At 43.0% G+C, this 22,485-nt stretch overlaps 1 protein-coding gene across 1 annotated transcript; it reads left to right on the top strand.

Annotated features, from left to right (window-relative positions):
- Positions 1-3,142: 3,142 nt before the first annotated feature.
- Tex48 (testis expressed 48) lies at positions 3,143-7,874 on the top strand. Its single transcript, XM_051187961.1, has 5 exons — positions 3,143-3,146; positions 3,654-3,773; positions 5,387-5,397; positions 6,333-6,435; positions 7,484-7,874. The coding sequence occupies exons 1-5, from the start codon at positions 3,143-3,145 to the stop codon at positions 7,585-7,587; spliced, it is 342 nt and encodes a 113-aa protein (XP_051043918.1). The 3' UTR covers positions 7,588-7,874.
- Positions 7,875-22,485: the final 14,611 nt, after the last annotated feature.

The following is a 22,485-nucleotide window of genomic DNA, read 5'->3' as shown; positions in this document are numbered from 1 at the left end:
GGTGGTGTGGGGAAGCACTGTGAAAGCTCATCCTAATGCTAAGAGGCAGTTTCCTGTAACTCCCAGGCTGAATGATAAAATTTGATGAGCAAAGGCATGAGGTTGAGCCATCTCTGGTTTCAGAGAACAGCATGTGAATGGGTTCCTTAAGCAGAAGTGTGAATAAGGGAACTGCCCTTACAACATCTCTGCTGGATACAGTGTGATAAGCAAAAACCAGACACTCCGTCTGAAGAGATTTAACAGTAGAATCACAAACAGAATTGGATCTATGGGACTTGGGAACCTCTCTGAAGGCCTTAGCACAGGCCTGATATTATCAGAGTTGCACTTCAGCCATGTAACTCCAGCTTGAGGTAGGGGAAACAAGCCATAGAGAAGGGTGGGGCAATGGTCCATGTAAGGGTTATAGTGGCTGTGGCTTTGGTGAAGGGAAATAGCAATAAATGATGACAGATTGAGAAGATTCTGGGAAATCAAAGCCCAAAGACTGATGAGTGTGGGGGACTCTAGAAAGCTGACAAGTACCTGGCTCTGGAGTACACTTGAAAGAGAGGACCACTGAGCAAAATGGGGAGCATGGACACAATAAGTTTGATTCACAATAGATGAAGAAGGAAAACAGTTCCCACCAGTAAACATGTTATGATGACCCTGGAATAAAAATTACTACCCAATTTATTACTTCCTCCAGAGCTTACAACCCCTGACAAAAAGGAACGGATGCTGGTCCATTCACTCAACAATCATGTACTGACCTCCCACATTATACTGTGTACTAACACTAAGAAAAGAGAAATGAACCAAATTCATTATTCCTGGGATGTGACCCATTGAAGAAAGGCATACCTAAACACAGTGAATATGAGTCAGAAAATGGCAGAAAAGTGGGAGCAGGGATTAGAAGTGAAAGATACAATTTTCAGTGTGGTGGATAAAGGAAGTGTTAGTGGGAAAGGTAACATTCAAACAAAAACTTGAGAGGAAAGACAATATATTTCCAAGAATTCCCTTCCAGTCAGGGAGTAGGGCAAGCATAAATTCCTGTGCTGGGAGCTTGGTGGGTTTTTAATTAATGAAGTAGCCAATATTCCTTGAATGCAATTAGTTGCAAAACAACCTGAGTTGAAAGCAGAGCTCTTTTTGAGATGGTTGAGTGTCACAGGTGAGAACTTTGGCCTTTCATCTGAGAAACAAAAGACCACTGAAGACTTGTTATGGGGAGAAACTAAGGGGGAGAACTTACATAAGCTCCCACACAAGTCTTTTTTGTTGTTGTTTCCTGTCCATCTCTTTGTTAGAAATGTATTTCCAATCCAATCATGTTCTTACAAACATTTAGCATTTTTTTTTAATAGTCTGAGTCTTCTGAGCACAAATCTTTACCATGTTTATTTGGAAATGCCTTTATTTCACTGTAAGCATTGAAAGATATGCCCAGCAATGTTCTAGGGCTTTCATTTCATTATTTCAAGATGTTACTCCACTGTCTTCTAGTCTGAACTGTTTCTGATGCAAAATAGCTTGCTGTTCTTTTTTTAGTAAGTGGATTATTATTTTGATTGCTTTTGAAGTTTAAAGCATTTTTATTACTTCCTTTAGTTTGGAGCTGTATGACTTATATGCTGAGGAGTAACTACATTTTTATGTTTGGTGAACTCTGAGCACTTAGGTCAATGTTCTTCATCAAACTTGGGGGAGGGGGAGTCTGTCGCTTATGTTTCAAACGCCTCCACTGCCTCCCTCCTGCTCCTGCCCTGAACATAGTAGCTGTGCAGCAGCTCTCAATTCACTGCTTTCAAACAATGTCTTCATTCTCTGCTTCTGTGTGTGCACTTCTGTTGTCCTGTTTAGTCCCTCAGATTCACTGCATCTTCTACTGTTAAGTTTGTTATTGATCGTTCTCTTTATATTTTTCCTTCTGATGTTTTTGGTGTATGTATGTGTGTGTATGTGTGTGTGTGTTCAGATCAAAGGACAGCTTGTGGGAGTTGGTTCTCTTCTTCAAGTTGAACTCAGACTGTCAGGCTTGGAAGCAAGTGCCTTTACCCACTGATTCATCTCTTGGGCCCCAACTTCTGTAATTATAAATAGAATGTCCACTATTCCAGGATTGCTGTTTCTTCCTTCACCACTACATTTCTTCATCTATTATGTCCATTTCTTTGTACTACCAAAGATGCGGAGCAGAAGTGTGACATATTAACATGGGAAGCCTAGCTTTTGCCCTAATCATTAATGGTAAAAGAACTGAGAGACCAGTTAGGAGACTATTGAAATAATTCGTGTAAGACATGTATAACTAAGACCAAAACAGCAATCAGAAAAAGAAACAAGTGCCAATGCCAGGGAGGCACCTCATAGTGTGAATTGGACATGATGACAGACACCTAATCAATACTGTGGCAACAATTCCTTAAAAGGAAGTTTTGACACGGATCACAAGCAGGCTATATCTAGAGGCTTAAAAAGTTGACATACAAAAGGAGTTTGGAACTAAAACAGACTTTATACTCTTGTACCATTGGCACAGTAAAGATCTTTGGAGGGATCACCCAGATTAACTTCCTGTTGCCATTGAGGGGCTTATCCAAAGCCTTATGACAAATGTCCATGCCAGGAATTAAACCTACATGCCTATACACTTCCTTACCATGTTCCAGTGGGACAGGGGAGTTGGGATAACTTAGAGGCAATACGCTCTGGAGGAGAATACAGAGGAATGAAGTGAGCACTGGCTCTCACTTACTGCATACCTACCACCATAGAGTCACCTTGCATATAGTTAACACTTTGTTTCTGAAGAAAAAAAAAAGGGCACTACCACCATTCCTGCTTTCCACACAGTGAGAGTAGGGCTCTAGGAGGCTAAAAAAAAACAACCAAGAACATGTCCATAGAAATGGGGTAGACCACAGAGCTATCTGAAACCTGATGAGCAGGGGTCTGCTTCTGCAGGAGCTAGGATTCTGCTGCAACAGGTCCTAGCTAGAGTACAGACACAGATGAAGGACAAGCACTTTTCAGCTGTGCTCTTATGTTCATCTAGGAAACAGCCTTGCTTGGTGAACGGGACACAAATTCAACACCAGTGATTCCACTGCAAACAAAGCTGGCAGAGTGAAATCTTCAATTCCTCCCTATGGGTAAGGAAATTTTGTATAGAACCCAAAGAAAATATCCTGAAAAGAGGGCTTCTAGGTGGGGAGATGGCTCAGTCAGTAACGTATTGCCATGCAAGCATAAAGACCTGAGTCTGGACCCCAGCACCCACATAAAAAGTGGAACATGGAACAGAGTGTCTCTAACCCTAACGCTGGGGATGCAAAGACAGAAAGATTCCTGGGAGTTGCTAGGTAGCCAATCTGTCCAACTTGGCAAGTTTCAGGTCCATTGAAAGATCCTATCTAAAAAAAAAAAACTGAGGTGGGGAGTTGTTGACATAGATACCTGATGTTGCCCTCTAGTCTCCACATATACACATGAACACATGTACACACACACACACACACACACACACACACACACACACACACACACACACACACTGCAGCCATGGACTTCCTGACTACAGGGAGTCACAGACTATTTCTAACAAATACATGAAATTCAGATCCAAGGATCCATTGCCCCCATTCTTTTACCTCCTGCAGCAGCCTATCAAAACCTGGCCTCGAAGATATTCTGTTCTTGCTGCCGGAACTGTAAGGAAGCTGTCATTGAGAGCGTCAAGTCTCCCAGTCAAACCCAAGGGAACCAGCAACCAACCTACAGTAGGTATCAGACAAGAACACCCTGCCTGGCCTCCCTAAACCTCACACTGTTTATCATCTTCCTCCTGAAATGACCCTGGATTTTCTTTATCGTTATTTTACTTTTTATTTTTGAGATTATAATATAATTACATCGTGTTCACCTTCTCTTTTGTTGCTCCAAACCCTTCTTGCTTTCTTTCATATTCATGACCACTCTTTTCATTAACTGATACATGCATTAAGTATACACATATATATTCCTAAATACATAAGTACAACCTGCTCAGTCTGTATAATGTCATTTGCATGTTTTCAGGGCTGACTGTTTGGTGTTAAATAAACAATTGGTATGGTCTCTTCCCCCAAGGAAGACTATTTCCCCATCTCTCCACATTCCTCAGTTGTCTGCTTTGTATAGGACTGAGTCTCTAGGCTTTCCACTTGGATATTCCTATCAGTCTCTTCCTTGTTCTGCTCATGTTTGGGCAGTCACGTTGGAAACCTCACGGATGTAGCTTCTGACGTTATTAGAAGACACAATTGCACAGCCAACTCCCTGATCCTCTGGCTCTTAAAATCTTTCCACCCTCTCCTCCACAATGTTTCCTGGGCTTTAGATTGGGGAGTGATTTTGTGGATATATCCTTCATCTTTTGATTGAAATTAATTCCAAGTTAAAATGAGATGGCAGATAGGTGGCTAAGCTCAAACTTTCTAACTAGTATGGCCTGAGGTCTTGCAGCCCAGACATCACCAGAGAGCTTCTTGGCATGCATTTTGTGGGCTGAGGATAAAACTCAGTTGGTAAGAGGGCTTGCTTAATTAATATGCCTTAAGCCTTAGGTCCAATCCTAGCCGCACATTTAAAACAAACAGGGTGTGGTGTCATACATCTGTACAAACAAGACCTTGGGAGGTAGAGCCAGGAAGATGAGAGTTTCAAGGTCATCCTCTACTACTTGATGTGCTGGAGGTCAGCTCAGGATATATGAGGTGCATCTCCAGGCCCTATTACTGACCTATTGAGTCAGAAACTGTGTTTTAGTGTGGTCTCCAGGTAAATGTGGATGTACTTTGTAATTTGAGGAACAAGGCTAAAGACTATAAGACAATAGTTAAGCCCCCTTTTTCGAATCTGGCATGCCCCTTTGAGTTCCAATTCTGCCACAGAGGTTGAACATGTCATTTAATCCATCTATGCCTCCACTAGCCTCAGTTAGTCTATTCTATAAAATGGAAATATTCATAATACACTTGGGGGATCATGAGTGTGTGAAATAAATCAATGAGCCTGAGTGCCTAGCACAAAACAGGTGGAGAAGAAACGGAGATGAGTGGGTTCAGTAAGACTCAGACAAGGCCTTCTGTTAAGAAGACTTGCAGTTATGATGGTCAAAGTCCAGGCCACATCCAAATCCCTTCTCATTTTCATCATCAGAAATATGAGACCTGCTTGGTATCAAAGAATGAGACAAACAGAGAAGGTGTCTCAGCCTCCAGTTTGTATCACAGCCTTCTTGATGGCTCAGGACAGAAAAAACAGAGGTCAATACCAACAGTTTCAGAGAGAGAAGAAAGGAGCCTGATATTATTATCAAGATTGGGCAAAGCTAAGACTCACAGGGGCAGAGTGCTGGTGAAAGTCTGTCACCATCCCACTGACAGATGGGACTGGCCAAAGGGCAAGAAGAAATCCTCATGGCAGGACACACAGAAACTTGGGAGGACATACAGAAAACCATGAGAGCTTTCAAGGGCTTCTGAAATTAGTTTCACAGTAGAAGTGAGGCACGAAACCTTACAAATAAACTCCCTTTTCCCAGATGATAATGGTGAGGTGTAATCTTGGATTCACCAGCATGTGTGTAGTGCTGTTCAGCTCTAGGTAGATCCCCCACCATGCCACAATGCACTTGTGACAAGCATTTCTCAATCTGCACAGTAGCTCTATTATCCAAAACAAACACGCCATGCTGCAATATGAGTAGAGGTGGTTTGCTCGAATTACACATCTAGTGAAAAAGCTGTCACACCTGCTTCAGGAGCTTAGTCTATCTCTGAAGTTCTTTGTCACCACTCTAGAAGTACATAAAAGCTTAAATACAATCCATGCCTGCCTTTGCAGTAGTAAAATTAAAAAAAAGTCTAAACACACAATAGTCCACTAATTAAATAAATCTTGAATTATCCATAAAATAGAATACCATATATCTGCTATTTTTTTAATGGGAAAAATGTTTATACTGTATATGAAGAAAATGAACCACATACATAGGACACACAATCTGATGAACTATGTTAAAATATGCTCAGGGAAAGATAATATCTGGGAGGAGATGAGTTGGATCATTTTTCCTTGTTGTAATGGATGTGCATTGCATTTAAAAATAGAAAGAAGTCGATATTTTTTAAATCAGCACCTGCTTAAAGGAGGAATGGATTCAGATTTTCCCATCCCATAAGGTCTATTGTTTGCCTACTTCTGTTGCTGCTTCTGTTGGTTCAATGCCCTCACTTCTGTGATTAGCCAAGCCTTTCCACATGACCCCCATGGAATTCTCGTTGTCAGGTTCGCAGTCTCAGAAGAATGAGTTCAACAAACAAAATCTCGAGCACACTAATGCACAGTACCCCATTGGTCAAGAAAACAGATACTCTTCCAGCAGCAGTGATTTTGAAGGTGAGTCCCAGAGTGAGGTCTTGACATCTGGGAAGGGAGTTCTGTCCTGATGGCCAGACCCTAAGGGTATGTGAGCTAGCTGTATTCATACTCTAGAGAGTGCTGTAGAAACAACAGTGCCTGAGTCTAACTCTATTTTAATTTCCCAAGTTAGGCATTGTATTGACAGAACGGGTCTGGGAGGACAAGACATTCCACATCCACATACACTCTTCTGGGCACCATAGTGTGATCTTGAACATGCATTTTTTTTTTTTTTGTGACTGCTTAATCTCTACTTTGGAGGCTACACACTGAGTTCCAGTCTGGCAGGTCAACATTGGTTCCAGACTGGTAGATCCACATTGGGTTTGTTTTCTGATGTTCCCCCAAACCCAGCCAGGTAAATGTCAAATGAACAATAATTGAAAATGCCAACAGACTGAGCAAAGCTCATTTAGGATGACATGTCTTTGGGTCAAAGAAGAACAAATGTCCAACCTAGTTCAGTAGCATAAACCATGAAGAAGGAAGGCAGCTGTGTTGAAGGGGATTTATCCTGTGCCCAGATGGCCTCACACAGCTCCCTATTCCCCAGGGTCCTTTGATAAATAAGGAACACTCTTACACCTTCCCACTATAGAACCCACCTGTCAGTCAAGCCTGGGCAGCAAACATGAGTTTGTTGAAGGGTAAAATTCCATACAATAGCCTACCTGTTCTACTTCAATCAAGAATGAGGAGCTGAGGGCCTCACTGGCTCACCCACCCCTCCCTTCCTGATATTCCATGCCCAAGTAGGCTGAGATTCATACTGGGAAAGGGACTTTGCAGCAGCATGCCTTGAAACATCGTGTCTAAGCCAGTATAAGCCCAAGTCTCCTGTGTCCTATGTCATGTGCTTTGCAAGACACTGAACTGCCAGTGACTCCACCATGCAGAACAATACCAAGCCTGCTCCCAGGGAAACTATGAAACCTGGGAACCTATCCCAGATGGATACAGCCACAGCAGTCCATTCAGTCTAGCTCAAAGGTCTTCACCCAACAGCATGCTTTCCTTCTTTCAGAGCTGACTGCATACAACATACAAACAGGATACCCTAAAAAACTTCTAAACCGCTACTGCCAGGAACACTGGGCCTTCCAGCCGTGCCTCATTGGGAGACCCTGAGGGTCCTAGCGGCAGCATCACAGGGGTTCTGAGCTGTGCAGCTGCTGGAGGGTCTCCATGAGAATGAAGAAGGCAGTGGACAGGATTCATGAAGTCTGATTCAGAAACTCCACTGCAGGAGGGAAGAGGTCTGAGCCATACCTGTGCCACCAGCATGAGTCACTCCAGCTCCTAACACAGCCAGGGAGGGGGGCTGCCTGCAATTAAAGTCCTTTGCTGCATCAGAGGACGTGTCCCTCCTGTTTGTCCCTCCCCCATACCTTATAAGTATCTTATCAGTTCTTACATTGTCACTTCTAAATAACCTATATTTAAAAAAAAAAAAACCTTAACTTTGTGAATAGCTTTTAAAATAATTTCAAATTTACCGAAAAGTTGTCTCAATGGAAAATAAGAGAGTAAAAAGGAAACGAAAAACTTTTTCAATTCACCAATGGTTTACACATTTCCCCTGTTCACTGTATCATTTTTATCTTCTTTCTTGACTGATCTGAGAGTGAGCATCCTGCCCCCTTCCCTAAATCCTTCACAGGGCAATTCTTTAGACAAAGGACAGCCTTTAACTCTAGCAGGTACCAGGAAATAAAACATCTCATACTAAGACATTCCAATCCAAATTCCATCAATTATCCCAAAAATGCCTCAGAGTTTTTTTTACCCAGTGTCATGGATTCCATGCAGTCATCATGGTTTTCACACATTTCAAGTGTTCATTTGTCTATTATTTCCATTGGATCAGAGTCAAGCTTCCCATTTGGTGCAGGAATGACCCAGGAGGAGTGTGGTGCCCTCCCTGGTGGGTGTTATCAGGAGGTACAGGGCACACGGGATCCTATATGAGTGAAAATTTAGATTGCTTGTTGAAGGGATTTAGTGGGGAGCTCAGTGACCCAGCATGAAGAAGGCCTGGACTTGATTCCTAATATTACAGACATAAAAACAAAGCCACATGTTTGATTCAGTTCCTGCTTTTCCACTTTATTGGTTTGTAATGTTTTGCCAAGAGATTTATTAGTTTGGTTTTGTTATTTTTGTTCTCTGTGTGATTTCTGGGTTTCATTATAGGCAATCTTCATTACTTTGTTGTATCTGTCTTTTGATTTTCATTACATTCCATTATTTATTGAGATGGGGCAGGCCAATGTGTGCAAGTGGAGATCAGAGTGTGTACAACTTGCAGGAAGCATTTACATCCTTCCATGATGTGAATTCCAGGGATTGAACTCAGGTCATCAGCTTTGGTCACAATTACTTTACCAGCTGAGCCATCTCAATTGAGTCATGTGCTTTTCCTTTGAATTGGGGATTTATTTCATTCTTTTCATTTTTTTGATATGTTTAAAACATGCAGTGAGCAGAATGTCCTTTCACCTGAGGATACCTTTCCTCCATTTCCTGGCGCCTGGGCACACATTACTTCACACTGTAGATTAAACAGATGAGCTTGCTGATATGTAACCTTCAGGTGGAGATAATCCCAGTTATCCAATGGGCCTAGTCCTGCCCATGCAGACAGTCTTCCATCCAGCTCTGAGCTTGTTCCTGACAGCACAGAGGTACTACGGGTAGTAGTAATGGCAGGCAATACAGACATGCCCTACAGGGTGGGAACAGAACTAGAACAAGAGATTCGACAGTGCCTAACCCTCCAAAACCTTCAACCTCTTACTCTGTGCCTCAGTTTCCTAATCTGTAACTTGAGTACAGCTATAGTGACTACCTGGAGCACAAGGTAATACTGAGCCTGAATTCCCTTCCCTTCCCTGCCATATCTTCTTGAGTGCAATGTGCTTTGACCCGCTCAGTCAGTGCGACATGTCTTTGGATCATAGAAAGATGCCCAACCTAGGACAGTGACATGAAAGGCAGCCATGTTGAGTAGTATCCAGGTGGCCTCACACGGGCAACTGAGCAGGTGGGCCAGTGGCAGGGACCCACACCTGCATTTACATTTACACGGTAGGTCAAGCTCAGATGAGCACATCCTAGCTAGACTGCTAATCCAAGGACAGGAGATTCCCCTTCCAGCAACTTAATACATAGTAGACAGTGGGACAAACCACTGCAGAGGTTAGCAGACAGTCTCCGTCCTCCCAGAACTGTGGTCCTGTCCAGAACCCATCACCAACATTCCCAGTTCTCAGCTCTGTGACATCATAGGCTCCTATCCACTTGGCCAGCAGAAGATGGGGGAAGCTTAAAGGTGAGACCTAAGAGTGAGAGGGTAAAATATTTCTGCACTAAAAGATGATAGTGTCCCCACACTCCCAAACACCAATTTACTTCCTACCAGCAACAGTCAATACCCATCCTTGGCTTCCACCCAGTTTCTCCTTCTGCATTCTGGCTCCCCACCTGTACTGGATCACCTCAAAGGGTCCCCCCCAAATCTAGAAGCCTGCTGGCTTAACCTCAGTGACCTTGAGGCATGGGGCCAATGTGTTGTAGGGTCTCTAGAAACCTCAGGTTCATAGCCTATTGAAGACAAAAGTTCTCCTCTTTGGTTCCTACATTAATCTAAGGGGGGCAAAGATAGTACAAACAAATGTCCCCTGTGACACCATATTTTGGTAACATAAGTAGCTTACTGTATGCATGAAGCCATGTTAAGCCTTTAGATCTTCATGCCTCACAATCTTCACATTAAACAAGTTTTACCACACCATTGTACAGAGAGATTAGCTGAAATTCAAGTAGGGAAAAATTGCCCAAGATCATCCAGCAAGATGTTACAGAAATTAAGAACTTCACACACATCCATTTAAGTAAAAAGTATGTGTGCTTGACCAAGATGTCACTCTGTACATCTTCAGGTGAAGCTAGATATTTAAGTCCCCAACCCTCAGCTCTCAGAGCACCAGATGCTCCTGAACACTCTGGAGGGTGAGAAAGTAGACAACAGGGACTTTGGCTTCCCACAACACCACACTAATGGCACTAAGCTAGATGAGCTCTGTGGTAGAGTATTTGCCTAACATGGGCAAGGTGAAGGCTGCTCCCCAGTAATGGAAAAGAATACAAAATTCACTGACATCCAAGCTGTCCCTTTGGGTTGTGACACCTGGAAAAATCACATTTCTGAGACTTAGTTCACTGTGACAAAGTGGGACACCACCCTGAATCATATATACAGATGGGACAAAATAAAAATGAGCCTCAGATGCCAAAGGACCTGCTCTAGATGACCCATGACATCAGCACACCTCACTCCATTAACTCCATTCTCTTCCCCATTAACATGAATGGCAAAGTCCCAAGCGAGGCTGTTTTGACAGTTAGGGACTGAAAACCCATTAGTTGAAGGAGGACTAGGAAGGATTGAGTGTTACTCAACAGAGAAGCTCCAGGCATTCATTCTACCAACATGCAGTGGACACCCACTCTGCCCTGAAAAGTGATGGTGATCCATCCTGTCTCTGAATGCAAAAATGTTGCTCCTGTTCAGGATCCTCAGGATTTCACACAGGACTTGACACCAGTAAATCCTCCATAAATACTTATCCTCAGATAACCCTAGAGGACTGGTCCCAAAGCAGCCTTAGATACCAAAGTACATGGGCACCCAAGGCCCATGAATAGGTCATAGTATTTGCATCTAACCTATACCTACACACACACACACACACACACACACACACACACACACACACACACACACACACACAGGCACAGGCACACACACAGACCCTACCTTTTAAACCATCTCAGGTTACTTATAACACCTAGTGCTGCAGGAACACTTCTTACATTCTGTGGTTTAGAAAATGATAAGTCGTTATGTACTTAGCAGATGCACATTTTTTTCAGAACTTTTTCATCCATGGCTGATTGAATCCATGGATTAGAACCCACAAAGTGTTACATATATATGTTGAACAACTTTTTAAACCCGTCTATTTTAACTGGGCACGTGCCATACATTTATAACCACAGCAGTGGGGTGGACAGAGCAGGAAGATAACAAGTTTGAAACCAGCTTAGACTATATAACCAGAACTCCTCTCTAACTGGGTAATTACTGGTTTGCTTCCTCCTGCTTGTGTTGGGCCAACTTTCTTATACAACCCAGGGCCACCTGTCCAGGGGTGGCACCGAACACACTGGGCTGAGCCCTTCTACATCAACTAGCGATCAAGAAAATGCCCCCTACAGGCCAATCTGATGGGGGCGATTCCTTAATCAGGATTCTGTCTCCCCAAATATGTCAAGTTGATAGCCAAGATTAGCCACCATGGTGGCTACTAGCAGGTTTGTGGGCGGAAATGATATGATCTAACTCATTCAAGGAAGACAAATTAGAAGGAGCAAGAAAGCAAAAGTGTCACAGCCAATGCAATACCCAGATTGTGTGTGGAGGGAAAGGAGGGAGGAGTTTGGAAAGGTAGATGAGAAGCCAGAGTCCAACAATGAACCATAGAGTAAACTTAGGGTGTTGTGATTGACACTCAACAACTATGATGGAAACTTCCAGAATGGGGACTGAGAGATCATGGGCCTGAACCTTTAAGATTCTGGTCACTCTGAGAGGCCACATCCCACTGCTTGAAATCAGCTCTGTCCACCCCAATACTCTCAACCTCCATCCTCTACCCCCAATACTGTGTCTCTGATACAGAGTTAGTAAGTCATGCTCTGCCTAACATTGCATCATTTCTAATCTTGTCCAGGACCTAGCATCTCCATGTGCTTTGTCACTTAGACTATGTTGACCCAAATCACACACAGTGCAGACTCTCCTGCTACCCCCTTAAAGGATATAAAAGTCACCTATTTTCCTTTGTTCGGGGGGATTTTTCTCTGAAGGTTTCTTCTCTGGGCCTCCCGCCTCACATTGTCCATGACAGTTATCCCTCTCTCTTGTGCCATTCCCTCTCAATGAAGCTCCTTTCAAGGTTTTCAAGGCATATCTCTTTCCCCTTTAAGTCCTTATCATGTAGTACCTGATGCAATCTACTGTCCCCTTTCTCAAGTTCTCCCATCTCAAGGCTCAATCATGATCTCAGTTTCAATCATCTCTCCTTATAAAGTCATGAAGGGTATTTTCCTGCAAGTTCCTTTCCCATACCAACCAACCCACAATTCATCCTTTTTCTATAACGAGGCATTGGTTATAGAGAAGAGGGATCTAAAGCAGAACATGGAATAGAGAAAGGAGATTGGAATATGGTAAATATACCACCTTGGGACATCAGAGCCTTGGGAAGACGACTCATTCAACCATCTCTCTTGCCGATGTGGCCCTTAGGCCAGGGACAGGCATGAGCTAGCCCACAGACCCCCCCCCAGCAATTAGCAATGAGACAAGGATTTGAATGAACTTCATGGCCTTGCTCCCTCAGACCTAGGCCCAACTGGAACAAATTGGAACCAATGAGGCCCATGAGAAAAGAGGACAGTGAGCAGAGGGACTGCTTGTGAGCATCTACCATCACCATCACAGCAGCAGTGGACAGACACATGTTCCTCTGGGTTAAACTGTTCTTCCTGCTTTCCTGGTGAGAAGCAGAGTCTCAGGTCCTGAAGGCTCACTCAGCATCCTTGCAAGCCAAAGATAACTCACTGAAAATCTGTGCACAGGCTGCATGCACTATGGTTCTGCTGTCAGCGGACCTGGCAAAGAAGGGATGGATGGATGTCAGCTATAGTCTTTGGCTCATTCAGAAAAGAGCTCAGACAGTGAGCTCTAAGGAATGACCCCCATCATCACCTGATGGCTGAAGGAGGAGCACCAGAACTTTCACCCTTCTATTGACAGGTGAACTCCGGACAGTGAAGAAGGGCTGGCCCTCAGAGTGGTGGAACTGGACAGGGGAACTCCATGGGGCCACAGGGAGCCACAAGTGGCTTGAGAGTGGGTGAGGAGGAGACCAGTGTGACCCACTGCTTAAACAACAATGGACTTCTGGGATTGGAGTTGTACAGCCAGCTATCCTAACCTTCTCCTCCTCCCAACACTGCCAACACATGGCATCCAAGATCTTTTGTTGCTGTTGCAAGGTCAGTGAGTCGACTCTGAATACTGCTGTCTGCTACTACCCAAGAAAGTTCCAACATGATCAGCCACGGTCCTTCAGTAAGTCCATACTTGGGACAATGAGCACAAGCCTGGGTTACTGCTTGGGGATTCAGTTTCCCCAGCTACTTCTTGCTGTGACTCTTTAAAACTTTGTGGGTAAAGAAGGGGAATAGTTATCTAAAGCTGTAATTTAACTGTCTACAGACTGTATTAGGCATTTGATATTAGTTACTGGGTCTTAGTAAAGATCCCCAGCTACCATTCTACTGAGAAGTTTAAAAATCAGTCACTTAGATGCTTGAGTGTACTGCTGGCAGCCCTTTCTCTGAAAAATGAAAATGGCATCTACTGTATAGTTGGTTGGGGGGTGAACTGAGACATAAAAGTCCAATAAGCTATGTTAGATTCTGCTGTGGTAACAAACCATCAAATCTCAAGCACTTAGCATAATTTGGGGTCAATCTTAGCTCAAACCAGCAGGATCTATTGTTGTCATTTGGCAAATTGTTTTACTTGAGGCAGGGTCTCCTGTAGCCTAGGCTGGCCTCAGACTCACTATTTAGCTGAGGTTTGATTACATTCGTCTGCTTTCTATTGCTGTGATTAAGACCATGTCAAAAGCAACTCAGAGAGGAAAGAGCTTATCTCAGCTTACAGTCCATCACTGATGGAGGTCAGGGCAGGAACTCGAGGCAGGAACCTGGAAACAGGAACTGAAGCTGATGCCATGGAGGAGTGTTCTTCACTGGCTTGCTTTCCATGGCTCGCTCGGTCTGCTTTCATATACAACCGTACACAACCCTGAGCCACCTGCCCAGTGGTGACACTGCCTACAGTTGGTTGGGCCCTCCCATATCAACCATTAACCAAGAAAATGTCCTATAGTCTTGCTGACAGGCCAATCTGATGGAGGCATTTTCCATATTAAGGTACTCTTTCCAAATAACTGTAGCTTGTGTCAAGTTGACAGAAACTAACCAGCAAGATCACCTTGAACTTCTGGATCCCCTGCCCCCATATACATGTGTTAAAATTACAGATGTACACCTTCAAACCTATTTAATGTAGTGTTGGTGACTGAACCCAGGTCCTTCTATATGCTAGACAAGCAACTAAGCTATGTCTCTAACTCTGTTTTTAGAGTCATGAACAATCATCAGAATCATGATTATGATTAGACTTTTCATTCGTAATAAGTTTTTTTTCCAAGCTGTCTTCTCCTCCATTCTTTCAGATACGAATATAAGTTCTCATCAAAAGTGTTGTCAAAGGAGATATTCACTCAACTCCTCCGATAACTGGCCAGTATTTAAGACATGTAACCTTAGGAGACCCTGAAGGTTCTAGAAGCAACATCCCGTACTCTGAGCTGTGTGGCTGCTGGAGGGTCTCCATGAGAATGAAGAAGGCAGTGGACAGGATTCATGACGACTGATTCAGAAACTTCACCACAGGAGGAAGAGGTCTGAGCCATCCCTGTGGCACCAGCATGAGTCACTCCAGCTCCTGATACAAGCAGGGAGGGTGTGGTGAGGGGGCTGCTTGCAATTAAAGTCCTTAGTCGCATCAGAGAACATGTCCCTCCTCTTTGTCCACTTATCAGCCCACTTCTGAGAGTCCTATAACTGTGGAATAACATGGATCTGCCATCCCTTGCAGGAGAGGTATTTTCACTATTCTACAGCATTTAAGTTCCTCTCACAAGTACCTAGGGATGCCTACTGTAAACATCTCAAATGAGAGGACATGATTCTGCTCACGTACCATGAGACCCATCTATACTCAAAGCCACAGTGAATAGTGGTTCTGATCATGGAGTGCCCTGCCATCAGCAGCCCCAGGACTCCACAGTTCATGGGCAGCACAGCCATGAAGCACTGTCTGGGCTGGAACACTGTCAGATGCAGGGACCCCACAGTGGCTTCCATCTCAGGCGGAAGGCTGACACTCTGATATAGCAGGATAACTATTGCTTGGGAAATAAGATTCCGGGACACAATATGGGCTGACTGATGTTTATTCAGGGAGAAATCACTTACACCAGAAACAGATGACTGTTGTGGGTTCCCACTTCAAGGATGCCCCCTGATGCTTTTTAGCTTCTTAGGTGGCTTTTTAGCTCAGGGTTCAGCATGTTTCTAGAGCATTCTGCCAATAAATCTCCCTGTGACTGTGAGCCATGGCCATAGCCTCAACAAAGTTTGGCTCTCAGTCCTAGGTGGGGCTGCCCCTCTATCTGCTGCTCACATGTTCACAGACCTTTTTTGCCATCACACCTTCCTTACTGCAGTCTCTTACTGGTGCTGACAGTTATTAACACTAGAAGTTCCTACATTCAAACTATTGCATGGTTTCAGACCTGGAAAATACAGAAATAAAACCAGAGCCTGCCCTAATGGACAGGAAAACCTCATGGACATGATCAGGGGCAACACCAGCGCATGGAACTGGAGAAGCCCAGGTCATGATGTTTCTTGGGTACAGGTGACCAATTCTAACTCGGACCATGTGGGAAAGAAAACAGAGAATGAGGCTCGTAGTGTTGGGGTCAAGCTGAAACACATTGTTTCATTCCGGGGTTGTGTCAAGGTGGAGGAACCTATGGGTGAAATGGAGGAGGAAGGTTATTGGAAAGGAGGATGGAAAGGGGAGAAGGATAGATGGAGGAGGAGAAGGAGAAAGATGAATGCCAATTATGTAAGTTAGGAATAATGGTGTGGGCTTGTAATCCCTGTAATCCTGACATAGGAGTATGGCAATTTAAAGCCCAGTTTGGGGTAGATAGCAAGACCCCATGCAAAACAAGCAAGGATGTAGGAAATATTTAGAAGATATTCCAGAAAAATGACTGTAGGGAAGCAAATAGGTTATGGAATAGTAGTTGGGAGGTGGCTAGCAGTTGACTATGGTACAGTCCACTACCCTGGGCCTCAGTGAGGGCCAACTTCCTCTTCCTCTCCAGCTCTCATGATGAACCCTCTGGCCTCCACTTCAAGCAGTGGGGAGAGGCATTGTGTACCATCTCCCAGGCCAATCTCCCTCCTTTCCCCCACCTCACAGGCCAATCTCCTTCATTTCCCCAGCATACCCCAGGTTCTGCCCTTGACTTGCTTCCTGCAACAGACATTGTTTGCTCTGAACATGAAGGAAACGTGTGTCTTAATTTAGAAGCTCCTCCACAGAATGCTTTCGAAGAGGTTCCCAGCCTGCAACTGTTAAAGGGCCCTCAGGCTAAACACAGCATATTTTTGAAGGATTTTTCAAATAACAGTAAAAAGGTCCATGGAAGCCACAGAAACCAGATTTATCTGATTACAGCAAAGTAGCATAAACTTGACCACGCCCTCCGCTCACAACACTGACAAAGCTCTTGGACATGTCAGAGAGATGCTCTGCCACAGCCATCATACTCTAAGCAGAGTTCACATGGCAAAGCTGAGCAAAATTTTCCATACAGAGTGGGGTAACATAATGATGATTACTGTGGAGGCATTTTGGCTTTAAGTACATACACATACACAGACACACACACACACACACATACACGCACACACATACACATAGATACATATACATGTATATACAAAACATACACACACATACACATATATGCACACATATAACACATAAACACAAAATTGCACACACATACACATACACTTATACTTACATATACACAGACACACACATATATACATACACATACATACATACATACATATATACTCATACCCATATAAATACATATAGGTTTTCAGCTAAAATCCCTGAATATCTGGAACCCACATAAAATAGACCAGTTCACATAGAAATGTAAGGCTAGAACCTAGTTTCAACTAATCCTTCTCAAAACAAAAGACCTTTGCATATCTCTTCATCTTGTTTATTTAAAAGTGGCCTGCATTCAATCAAAAATGACCAGAAATATCAAAAGACCAAATGACTGAAAAGCAGAGGGGGTGGGGGATAGCTATAACAGCTGGAATCAGCAGGTGTAAACTTTTCAGTGTGCACCATTAAATACCGAAGAGAAGAGATGACAAGATGGATAATTTCATCTGAGAACTGGAAGCCATTTTTAAAAGTCACATAAAAGGATCAGTGAGGTGGCTTAGTAGATAAAGGTGATTATATCAAGCCTGATGGTTTGAATGCAGTCCTAGAGACACATATGGTGGACAGAGAGAGAGACAACTCCTTTTTAAGTTTTATTGACCTCTACTTGCACACTATAACACATGTGCCTACCACACACACACACACACACAAATGTAAGGTTTTTATTTGTTTTTGAGAAAGTGTCTCTTTAACCTCAGCTATCCTCAAACTCACTATGTAGACCAGACTGGCCTCGAATTCATAGTGATCTGCCTACTTCTGCCCCCAAAGTACTGGGACTAAAGGTATATGCTACCATTCTCAGATAAACAAATGTAATTTAAAAGTCAGATAAAATTATAAAACTACTATGATCAATGAAACAAAAATCTCAATTGCCAGGATTACCAACCGATTGAAGATAAACAAGCAAGATTATGGAATAGAATACAAACCAATTTAAAATATTTAGATTGGAGAAGAGCCAAAAGTTATAGCACTCATAGGCTGAGGTAACAGGATCAATGTGAGCTCAAAGCCAGTCTCTCTAGTCTTGGCTGTCAATTTGACTACATCTGAAATCAACTAAAATCCAAGCAGCTGAATACAACTCTGAGGGATTTTATTGACTGGATCATTTGAGGTGGGAAGACCAACCCTGATCTAGGCCATACTCACAGGTGGCAGTCCACATAAAAGAACATGGGAGAAGAGTTTGCTTTTTGCCTGTTTCACTCACTGGCAAGTTCATCTATCCTGCTGCTGAGGCATTCCTTCACTGTATTAGAACCTACTTCCTCAGGGTTCCAACACACAACAAAGACCAGCTGAGGCATTAGCCTCATGGACTGAACAACTATCAGGTTCTTGGCCTCTCCATCAGGAGACAGCCATTGTTGGACATGTCAGATCACAGACTGCAAGCAACTCTTATAAATCCTCTTGTAATATAGGTAGGTAGGTATAGATAAATAGATAGATAGATAGATAGATAGATAGATAGATAGAGATAGATATGTTGGGTATGATATATAATTATATCTTTTATTAATGATTATATGTTTTACACAATATATTAATATATATGCATATATATTTTCCTCTGGAAAACCCGAATACAGCTACAGAAAAAAAATGAAAAAAAAATACAGGAAACAGGAATTCTAAACTTAACAAAAATATCTTTCAAAAAAAGTAAGACAGGTAAGCAAATACTGAAAATGTCACCATAAGATTTGTACTGAAAGAAAACTATTCCAGGAAATTCTCAATATGCTACCACACTGCACTAAGAGAAGGTCTAAAGTTAATCCCAGCAGGAGGAGAAAGAGATGCAAGACACAAGCTGGAAATATAAAAACAATAACTTTTAAAGCTGATATAAAGCAAGAAAAAGTAACATGGCTAACCCTAAATGAAGCCTGACTATAAGCATGCATGATAATACTTGTGTTTGCAAATATAGAGACCTGTACCCATAAAAAAAAAAACAGACGCAAGCAGGGGTGGAGTGAAGGGCAGTGTTGGCTCAGTTTGCCCAGCGAATAGTGTGAATGCTCACATGGCAGACCTCAGTCAGCCAGGAACACTTACTGAAATCAGGGGACCACTAAAAGAAGTGGCTCACAAAGGCTAAATGATTTTTTATATTTTATATTACCAAAATAAAAACTGAGGAGGAAAGTGATCAACTTAGGGGAAGCTGACCAGTAGAAAAACTGCAAGATAGTACATTGTAACTAGGTGCCGGGGGTGGTGGTATTCAAGACTGAAATCCCAGCAAGCAGGAGGCTGAGGCAGGACATTGCAAGTTTGAGGCCACCCTGGACAATGCTATGAGATCCTATGCGATGGTTAATCTTGAATGTCAACTTGACCAGTTCTAGAATCACCTAGAAGCACACCTCTGGATGCATCCATGAGGCCTTTTCTAGAAAAGTTAATCAGAAGGAAAGCCTTTCTCTGAATATGGGTGCCACCAACACAGGTTCCAAAATAAGCAAAAGGGAAGAAAGAGTCTGGATGGTTATCAGCATTCCCCTCTCTCTGCTTCCTAGGATGCTAAAATGTGCAGAGTCCCAGCGACACTCTCCAGCCACTGGGAACTCTGCTGTTCTCCACCATGAAGGACTGGACCTTCAGACTAGGAGCCAGAGTAAGACCTTCCACCCTCAAGTTGTTCCTAATGAGTGTCCTCTCCCAGTGGGAGATGAGTGACTAATGCACTCTCAAAAAAATGCACATAAAAGTAACAAGATCAAAAGGTACACTTACACCAATACTTCAGACATAAAGTAATAAACCATATTTTTAAATGACCTCATTTTTCTTTAACAATTCAAATATTGCATGTCCACTGTGGTGACACCTGAGATGCAAGCATGTAGATAGATTAAAACTGAAGGTGTACTGAGCAACCACTAATCAGAAGAAACTAGAAGTAGGAAACTTACACAGCTTGAGAAAGTATAACAAAAAACAGCATATATTTTACTCAATATTTAGAAACCAGAGACTTCCCAAAGCAGGGAAACAAAACAAGGTTGTTTCCTCCCACTGTTACTGTTCAACTTCACACAGGGAGTCCTCCTAGTTAATTCAATAAGAAAAATAAAAAAGAGGTATACAGATTAGGAATAAATCGGTTTGCTTACAAGCGGCCTGAGTGTTGATATAGAAAACCCCAAATAACCAACAAAGAAACTTCCGAAATGAATAAATCCCCATGGCAAGGTTGTGCCAGAAGGGTGTACACAAACTTGGAGGAAATATTTTCAAACTACACTGAATACAAGGACTGTGGTCCAAAGCATATGAAGAACTATTAGGATAACAATATGAAAACAGCACTATTTTGAAACGAACCAGCATTCTTCACAGGTATTCCATTGAAGAGGACATGCAGGTGGGGAGTATGCCCATGAACACATGCTTCACCTCATATGCCAGAGAGAAATAAAAGTTAAAACAGGAAGCCACCACACAACTGTCAGCATGGCCAAGATGGGAAAACCGACAACACCAAACGCCACCAGGGAAGCAAAAGGGGAACCCTCATCCACGGCTATCAGCAATGCAAAGCAGCTTGTGAAACCCGAACATCGACTTCTTAATGAAACTAATTATATTTTCATCATAAAATGAAACAATCGTGCTTCTGTGTGGGCAGAAGGCAAACATTGTGTGGATGTTTATAATAGCTTTTATTCATACTTATCAAAACCCAGGAACACTTCAGGGGTCCTTTAGTAGACAAGTGAGTGGATGAGCTGTCACATGTTCAGACAACAGAAACCTATCAGCTGGGTTCGGCCTTTAAAACCAGCACTCAGGAGGCAGAGGCAGGCAGAACTCTGTGAGTTTGAGGTCAGCCTGGTCTACAAGGTGAGTTCAATCCAGCCATAAATACATGAGCCATCTCCCCAGCCCCCCAACACTGTTTTAAATCTATGTAACTTAAATTTTTAGATATAATTTACATAACAAAAGACTTATCATTTTGAAATGACCCATTATATGGCTCATATAGCAGCCGATCCCCCATTCTCTCTCTCAGCCTATGACAACCATGAATGCATTTTCTATCTTTGGGTTTTCCCATGCTGGATATTTCATGTGTGGAATAATGTTGTGAATAGCATTTATGTTGTGTAGCATGTTTGCAGGGTTTAGCCATGTTGTCATATGTATCACAATTTTGTTCTTCATGATGGCTGAGTATTATTCCATTGTATACACATACCACATTTTGTCTGTTAACCTGTTGGGTTGCATGTACTCCTTAGCTGTTAAGAGTAATGCTGCTATAAATAGTATTGTCAACTAGATGGATATTTTCTAAAGCCTATATTTGATATTCATTTCCAGCCAAGTTTTTTTCTTTAGATTTAATTTTTATTTACTTGTATGTGTGTTTATGTAAATGCCACATGTGTGCAAGTGCCAGAAGTGGCCAGAAGAGGACATTGGATTCCTTGGAGCTGGAGTAAGAAGCAGTTGAGCCTTATGAGCTGTGCGATGCAGATGCCAGGAAACAAACCAGACACCTCTGGAAGCCAGGATGCTGTTCATATAAACTTAGAATTGTTGCAACTTTTCCACAAGTTGCCCTCTTGCTCTTGTGAAATATCACCCTTTATTTCTCCAGTTTTTGCCATTATTTTGCTAGATGACATCTCTATAGCCATTTTAGGTTCAAGCCAAATTGAGAGGGCAACAGAGAGATTTCCTGAGTACCCGCATTTCCTGTCCTACACAGCTCCCTGAGGACCTGAGTGAACCTGTTTTCATGGTTTCTCTTGTTTTGTCTGTATGTTTGTTTGTGCACCATATGCGTGCCTGGTGCCCACAGAGACCAGAAGAGGACGTCAGACCCTCTGGAACTAGAGTTACATAAAGTTGTGAGCAACTATATAGGCCCAGCACCCATGTTTAAAAAGCCAGGCACAGCATGGTAGAAAGGGGAAGCAAGAAGATTGCTGGGGCTTGCTGGCTGCCTGCCAAGCTCTAAGTTCTGTGAGAGACCCAGTCTTAGGAGTAGCAGAGAATGACAGGGAGGGACACCTGACCTCCCCGTGTTTGACACACATGTGCACAGGCACATGCACCCCACCACATGCATACACACACTCACACGTGCATGCACACACAATGTTGTCAGAAGGTAAAAGAGAGTAGGGATGCAGCCCGGTTGGTAGAGTGCTTGTCTAGCATTCAGGAGACCTCGAGTCACACCCCAGCATCTCTCTCAGAAGCACTGCACATACACACACAGGTCATCTCAG

Source organism: Phodopus roborovskii, unplaced genomic scaffold, assembly GCF_943737965.1.
Source record: "Phodopus roborovskii unplaced genomic scaffold, PHOROB, whole genome shotgun sequence".
Classification (NCBI taxonomy): Eukaryota; Metazoa; Chordata; class Mammalia; order Rodentia; family Cricetidae; genus Phodopus; species Phodopus roborovskii.
The sequence above is the reverse complement of the archived record's forward strand: the minus strand, read 5'-3'. Positions and strand labels throughout refer to the sequence as shown.

What these genes read in the sequence shown, in the direction of transcription:
- Tex48 (XM_051187961.1), top strand. An exon ending in CAGCAGCAGTGATTTTGAAG is followed by an intron (nt 6,436 to 7,483) that starts GTGAGTCCCAGA and finishes TCCTTCTTTCAG; the next exon opens with AGCTGACTGCATACAACATA.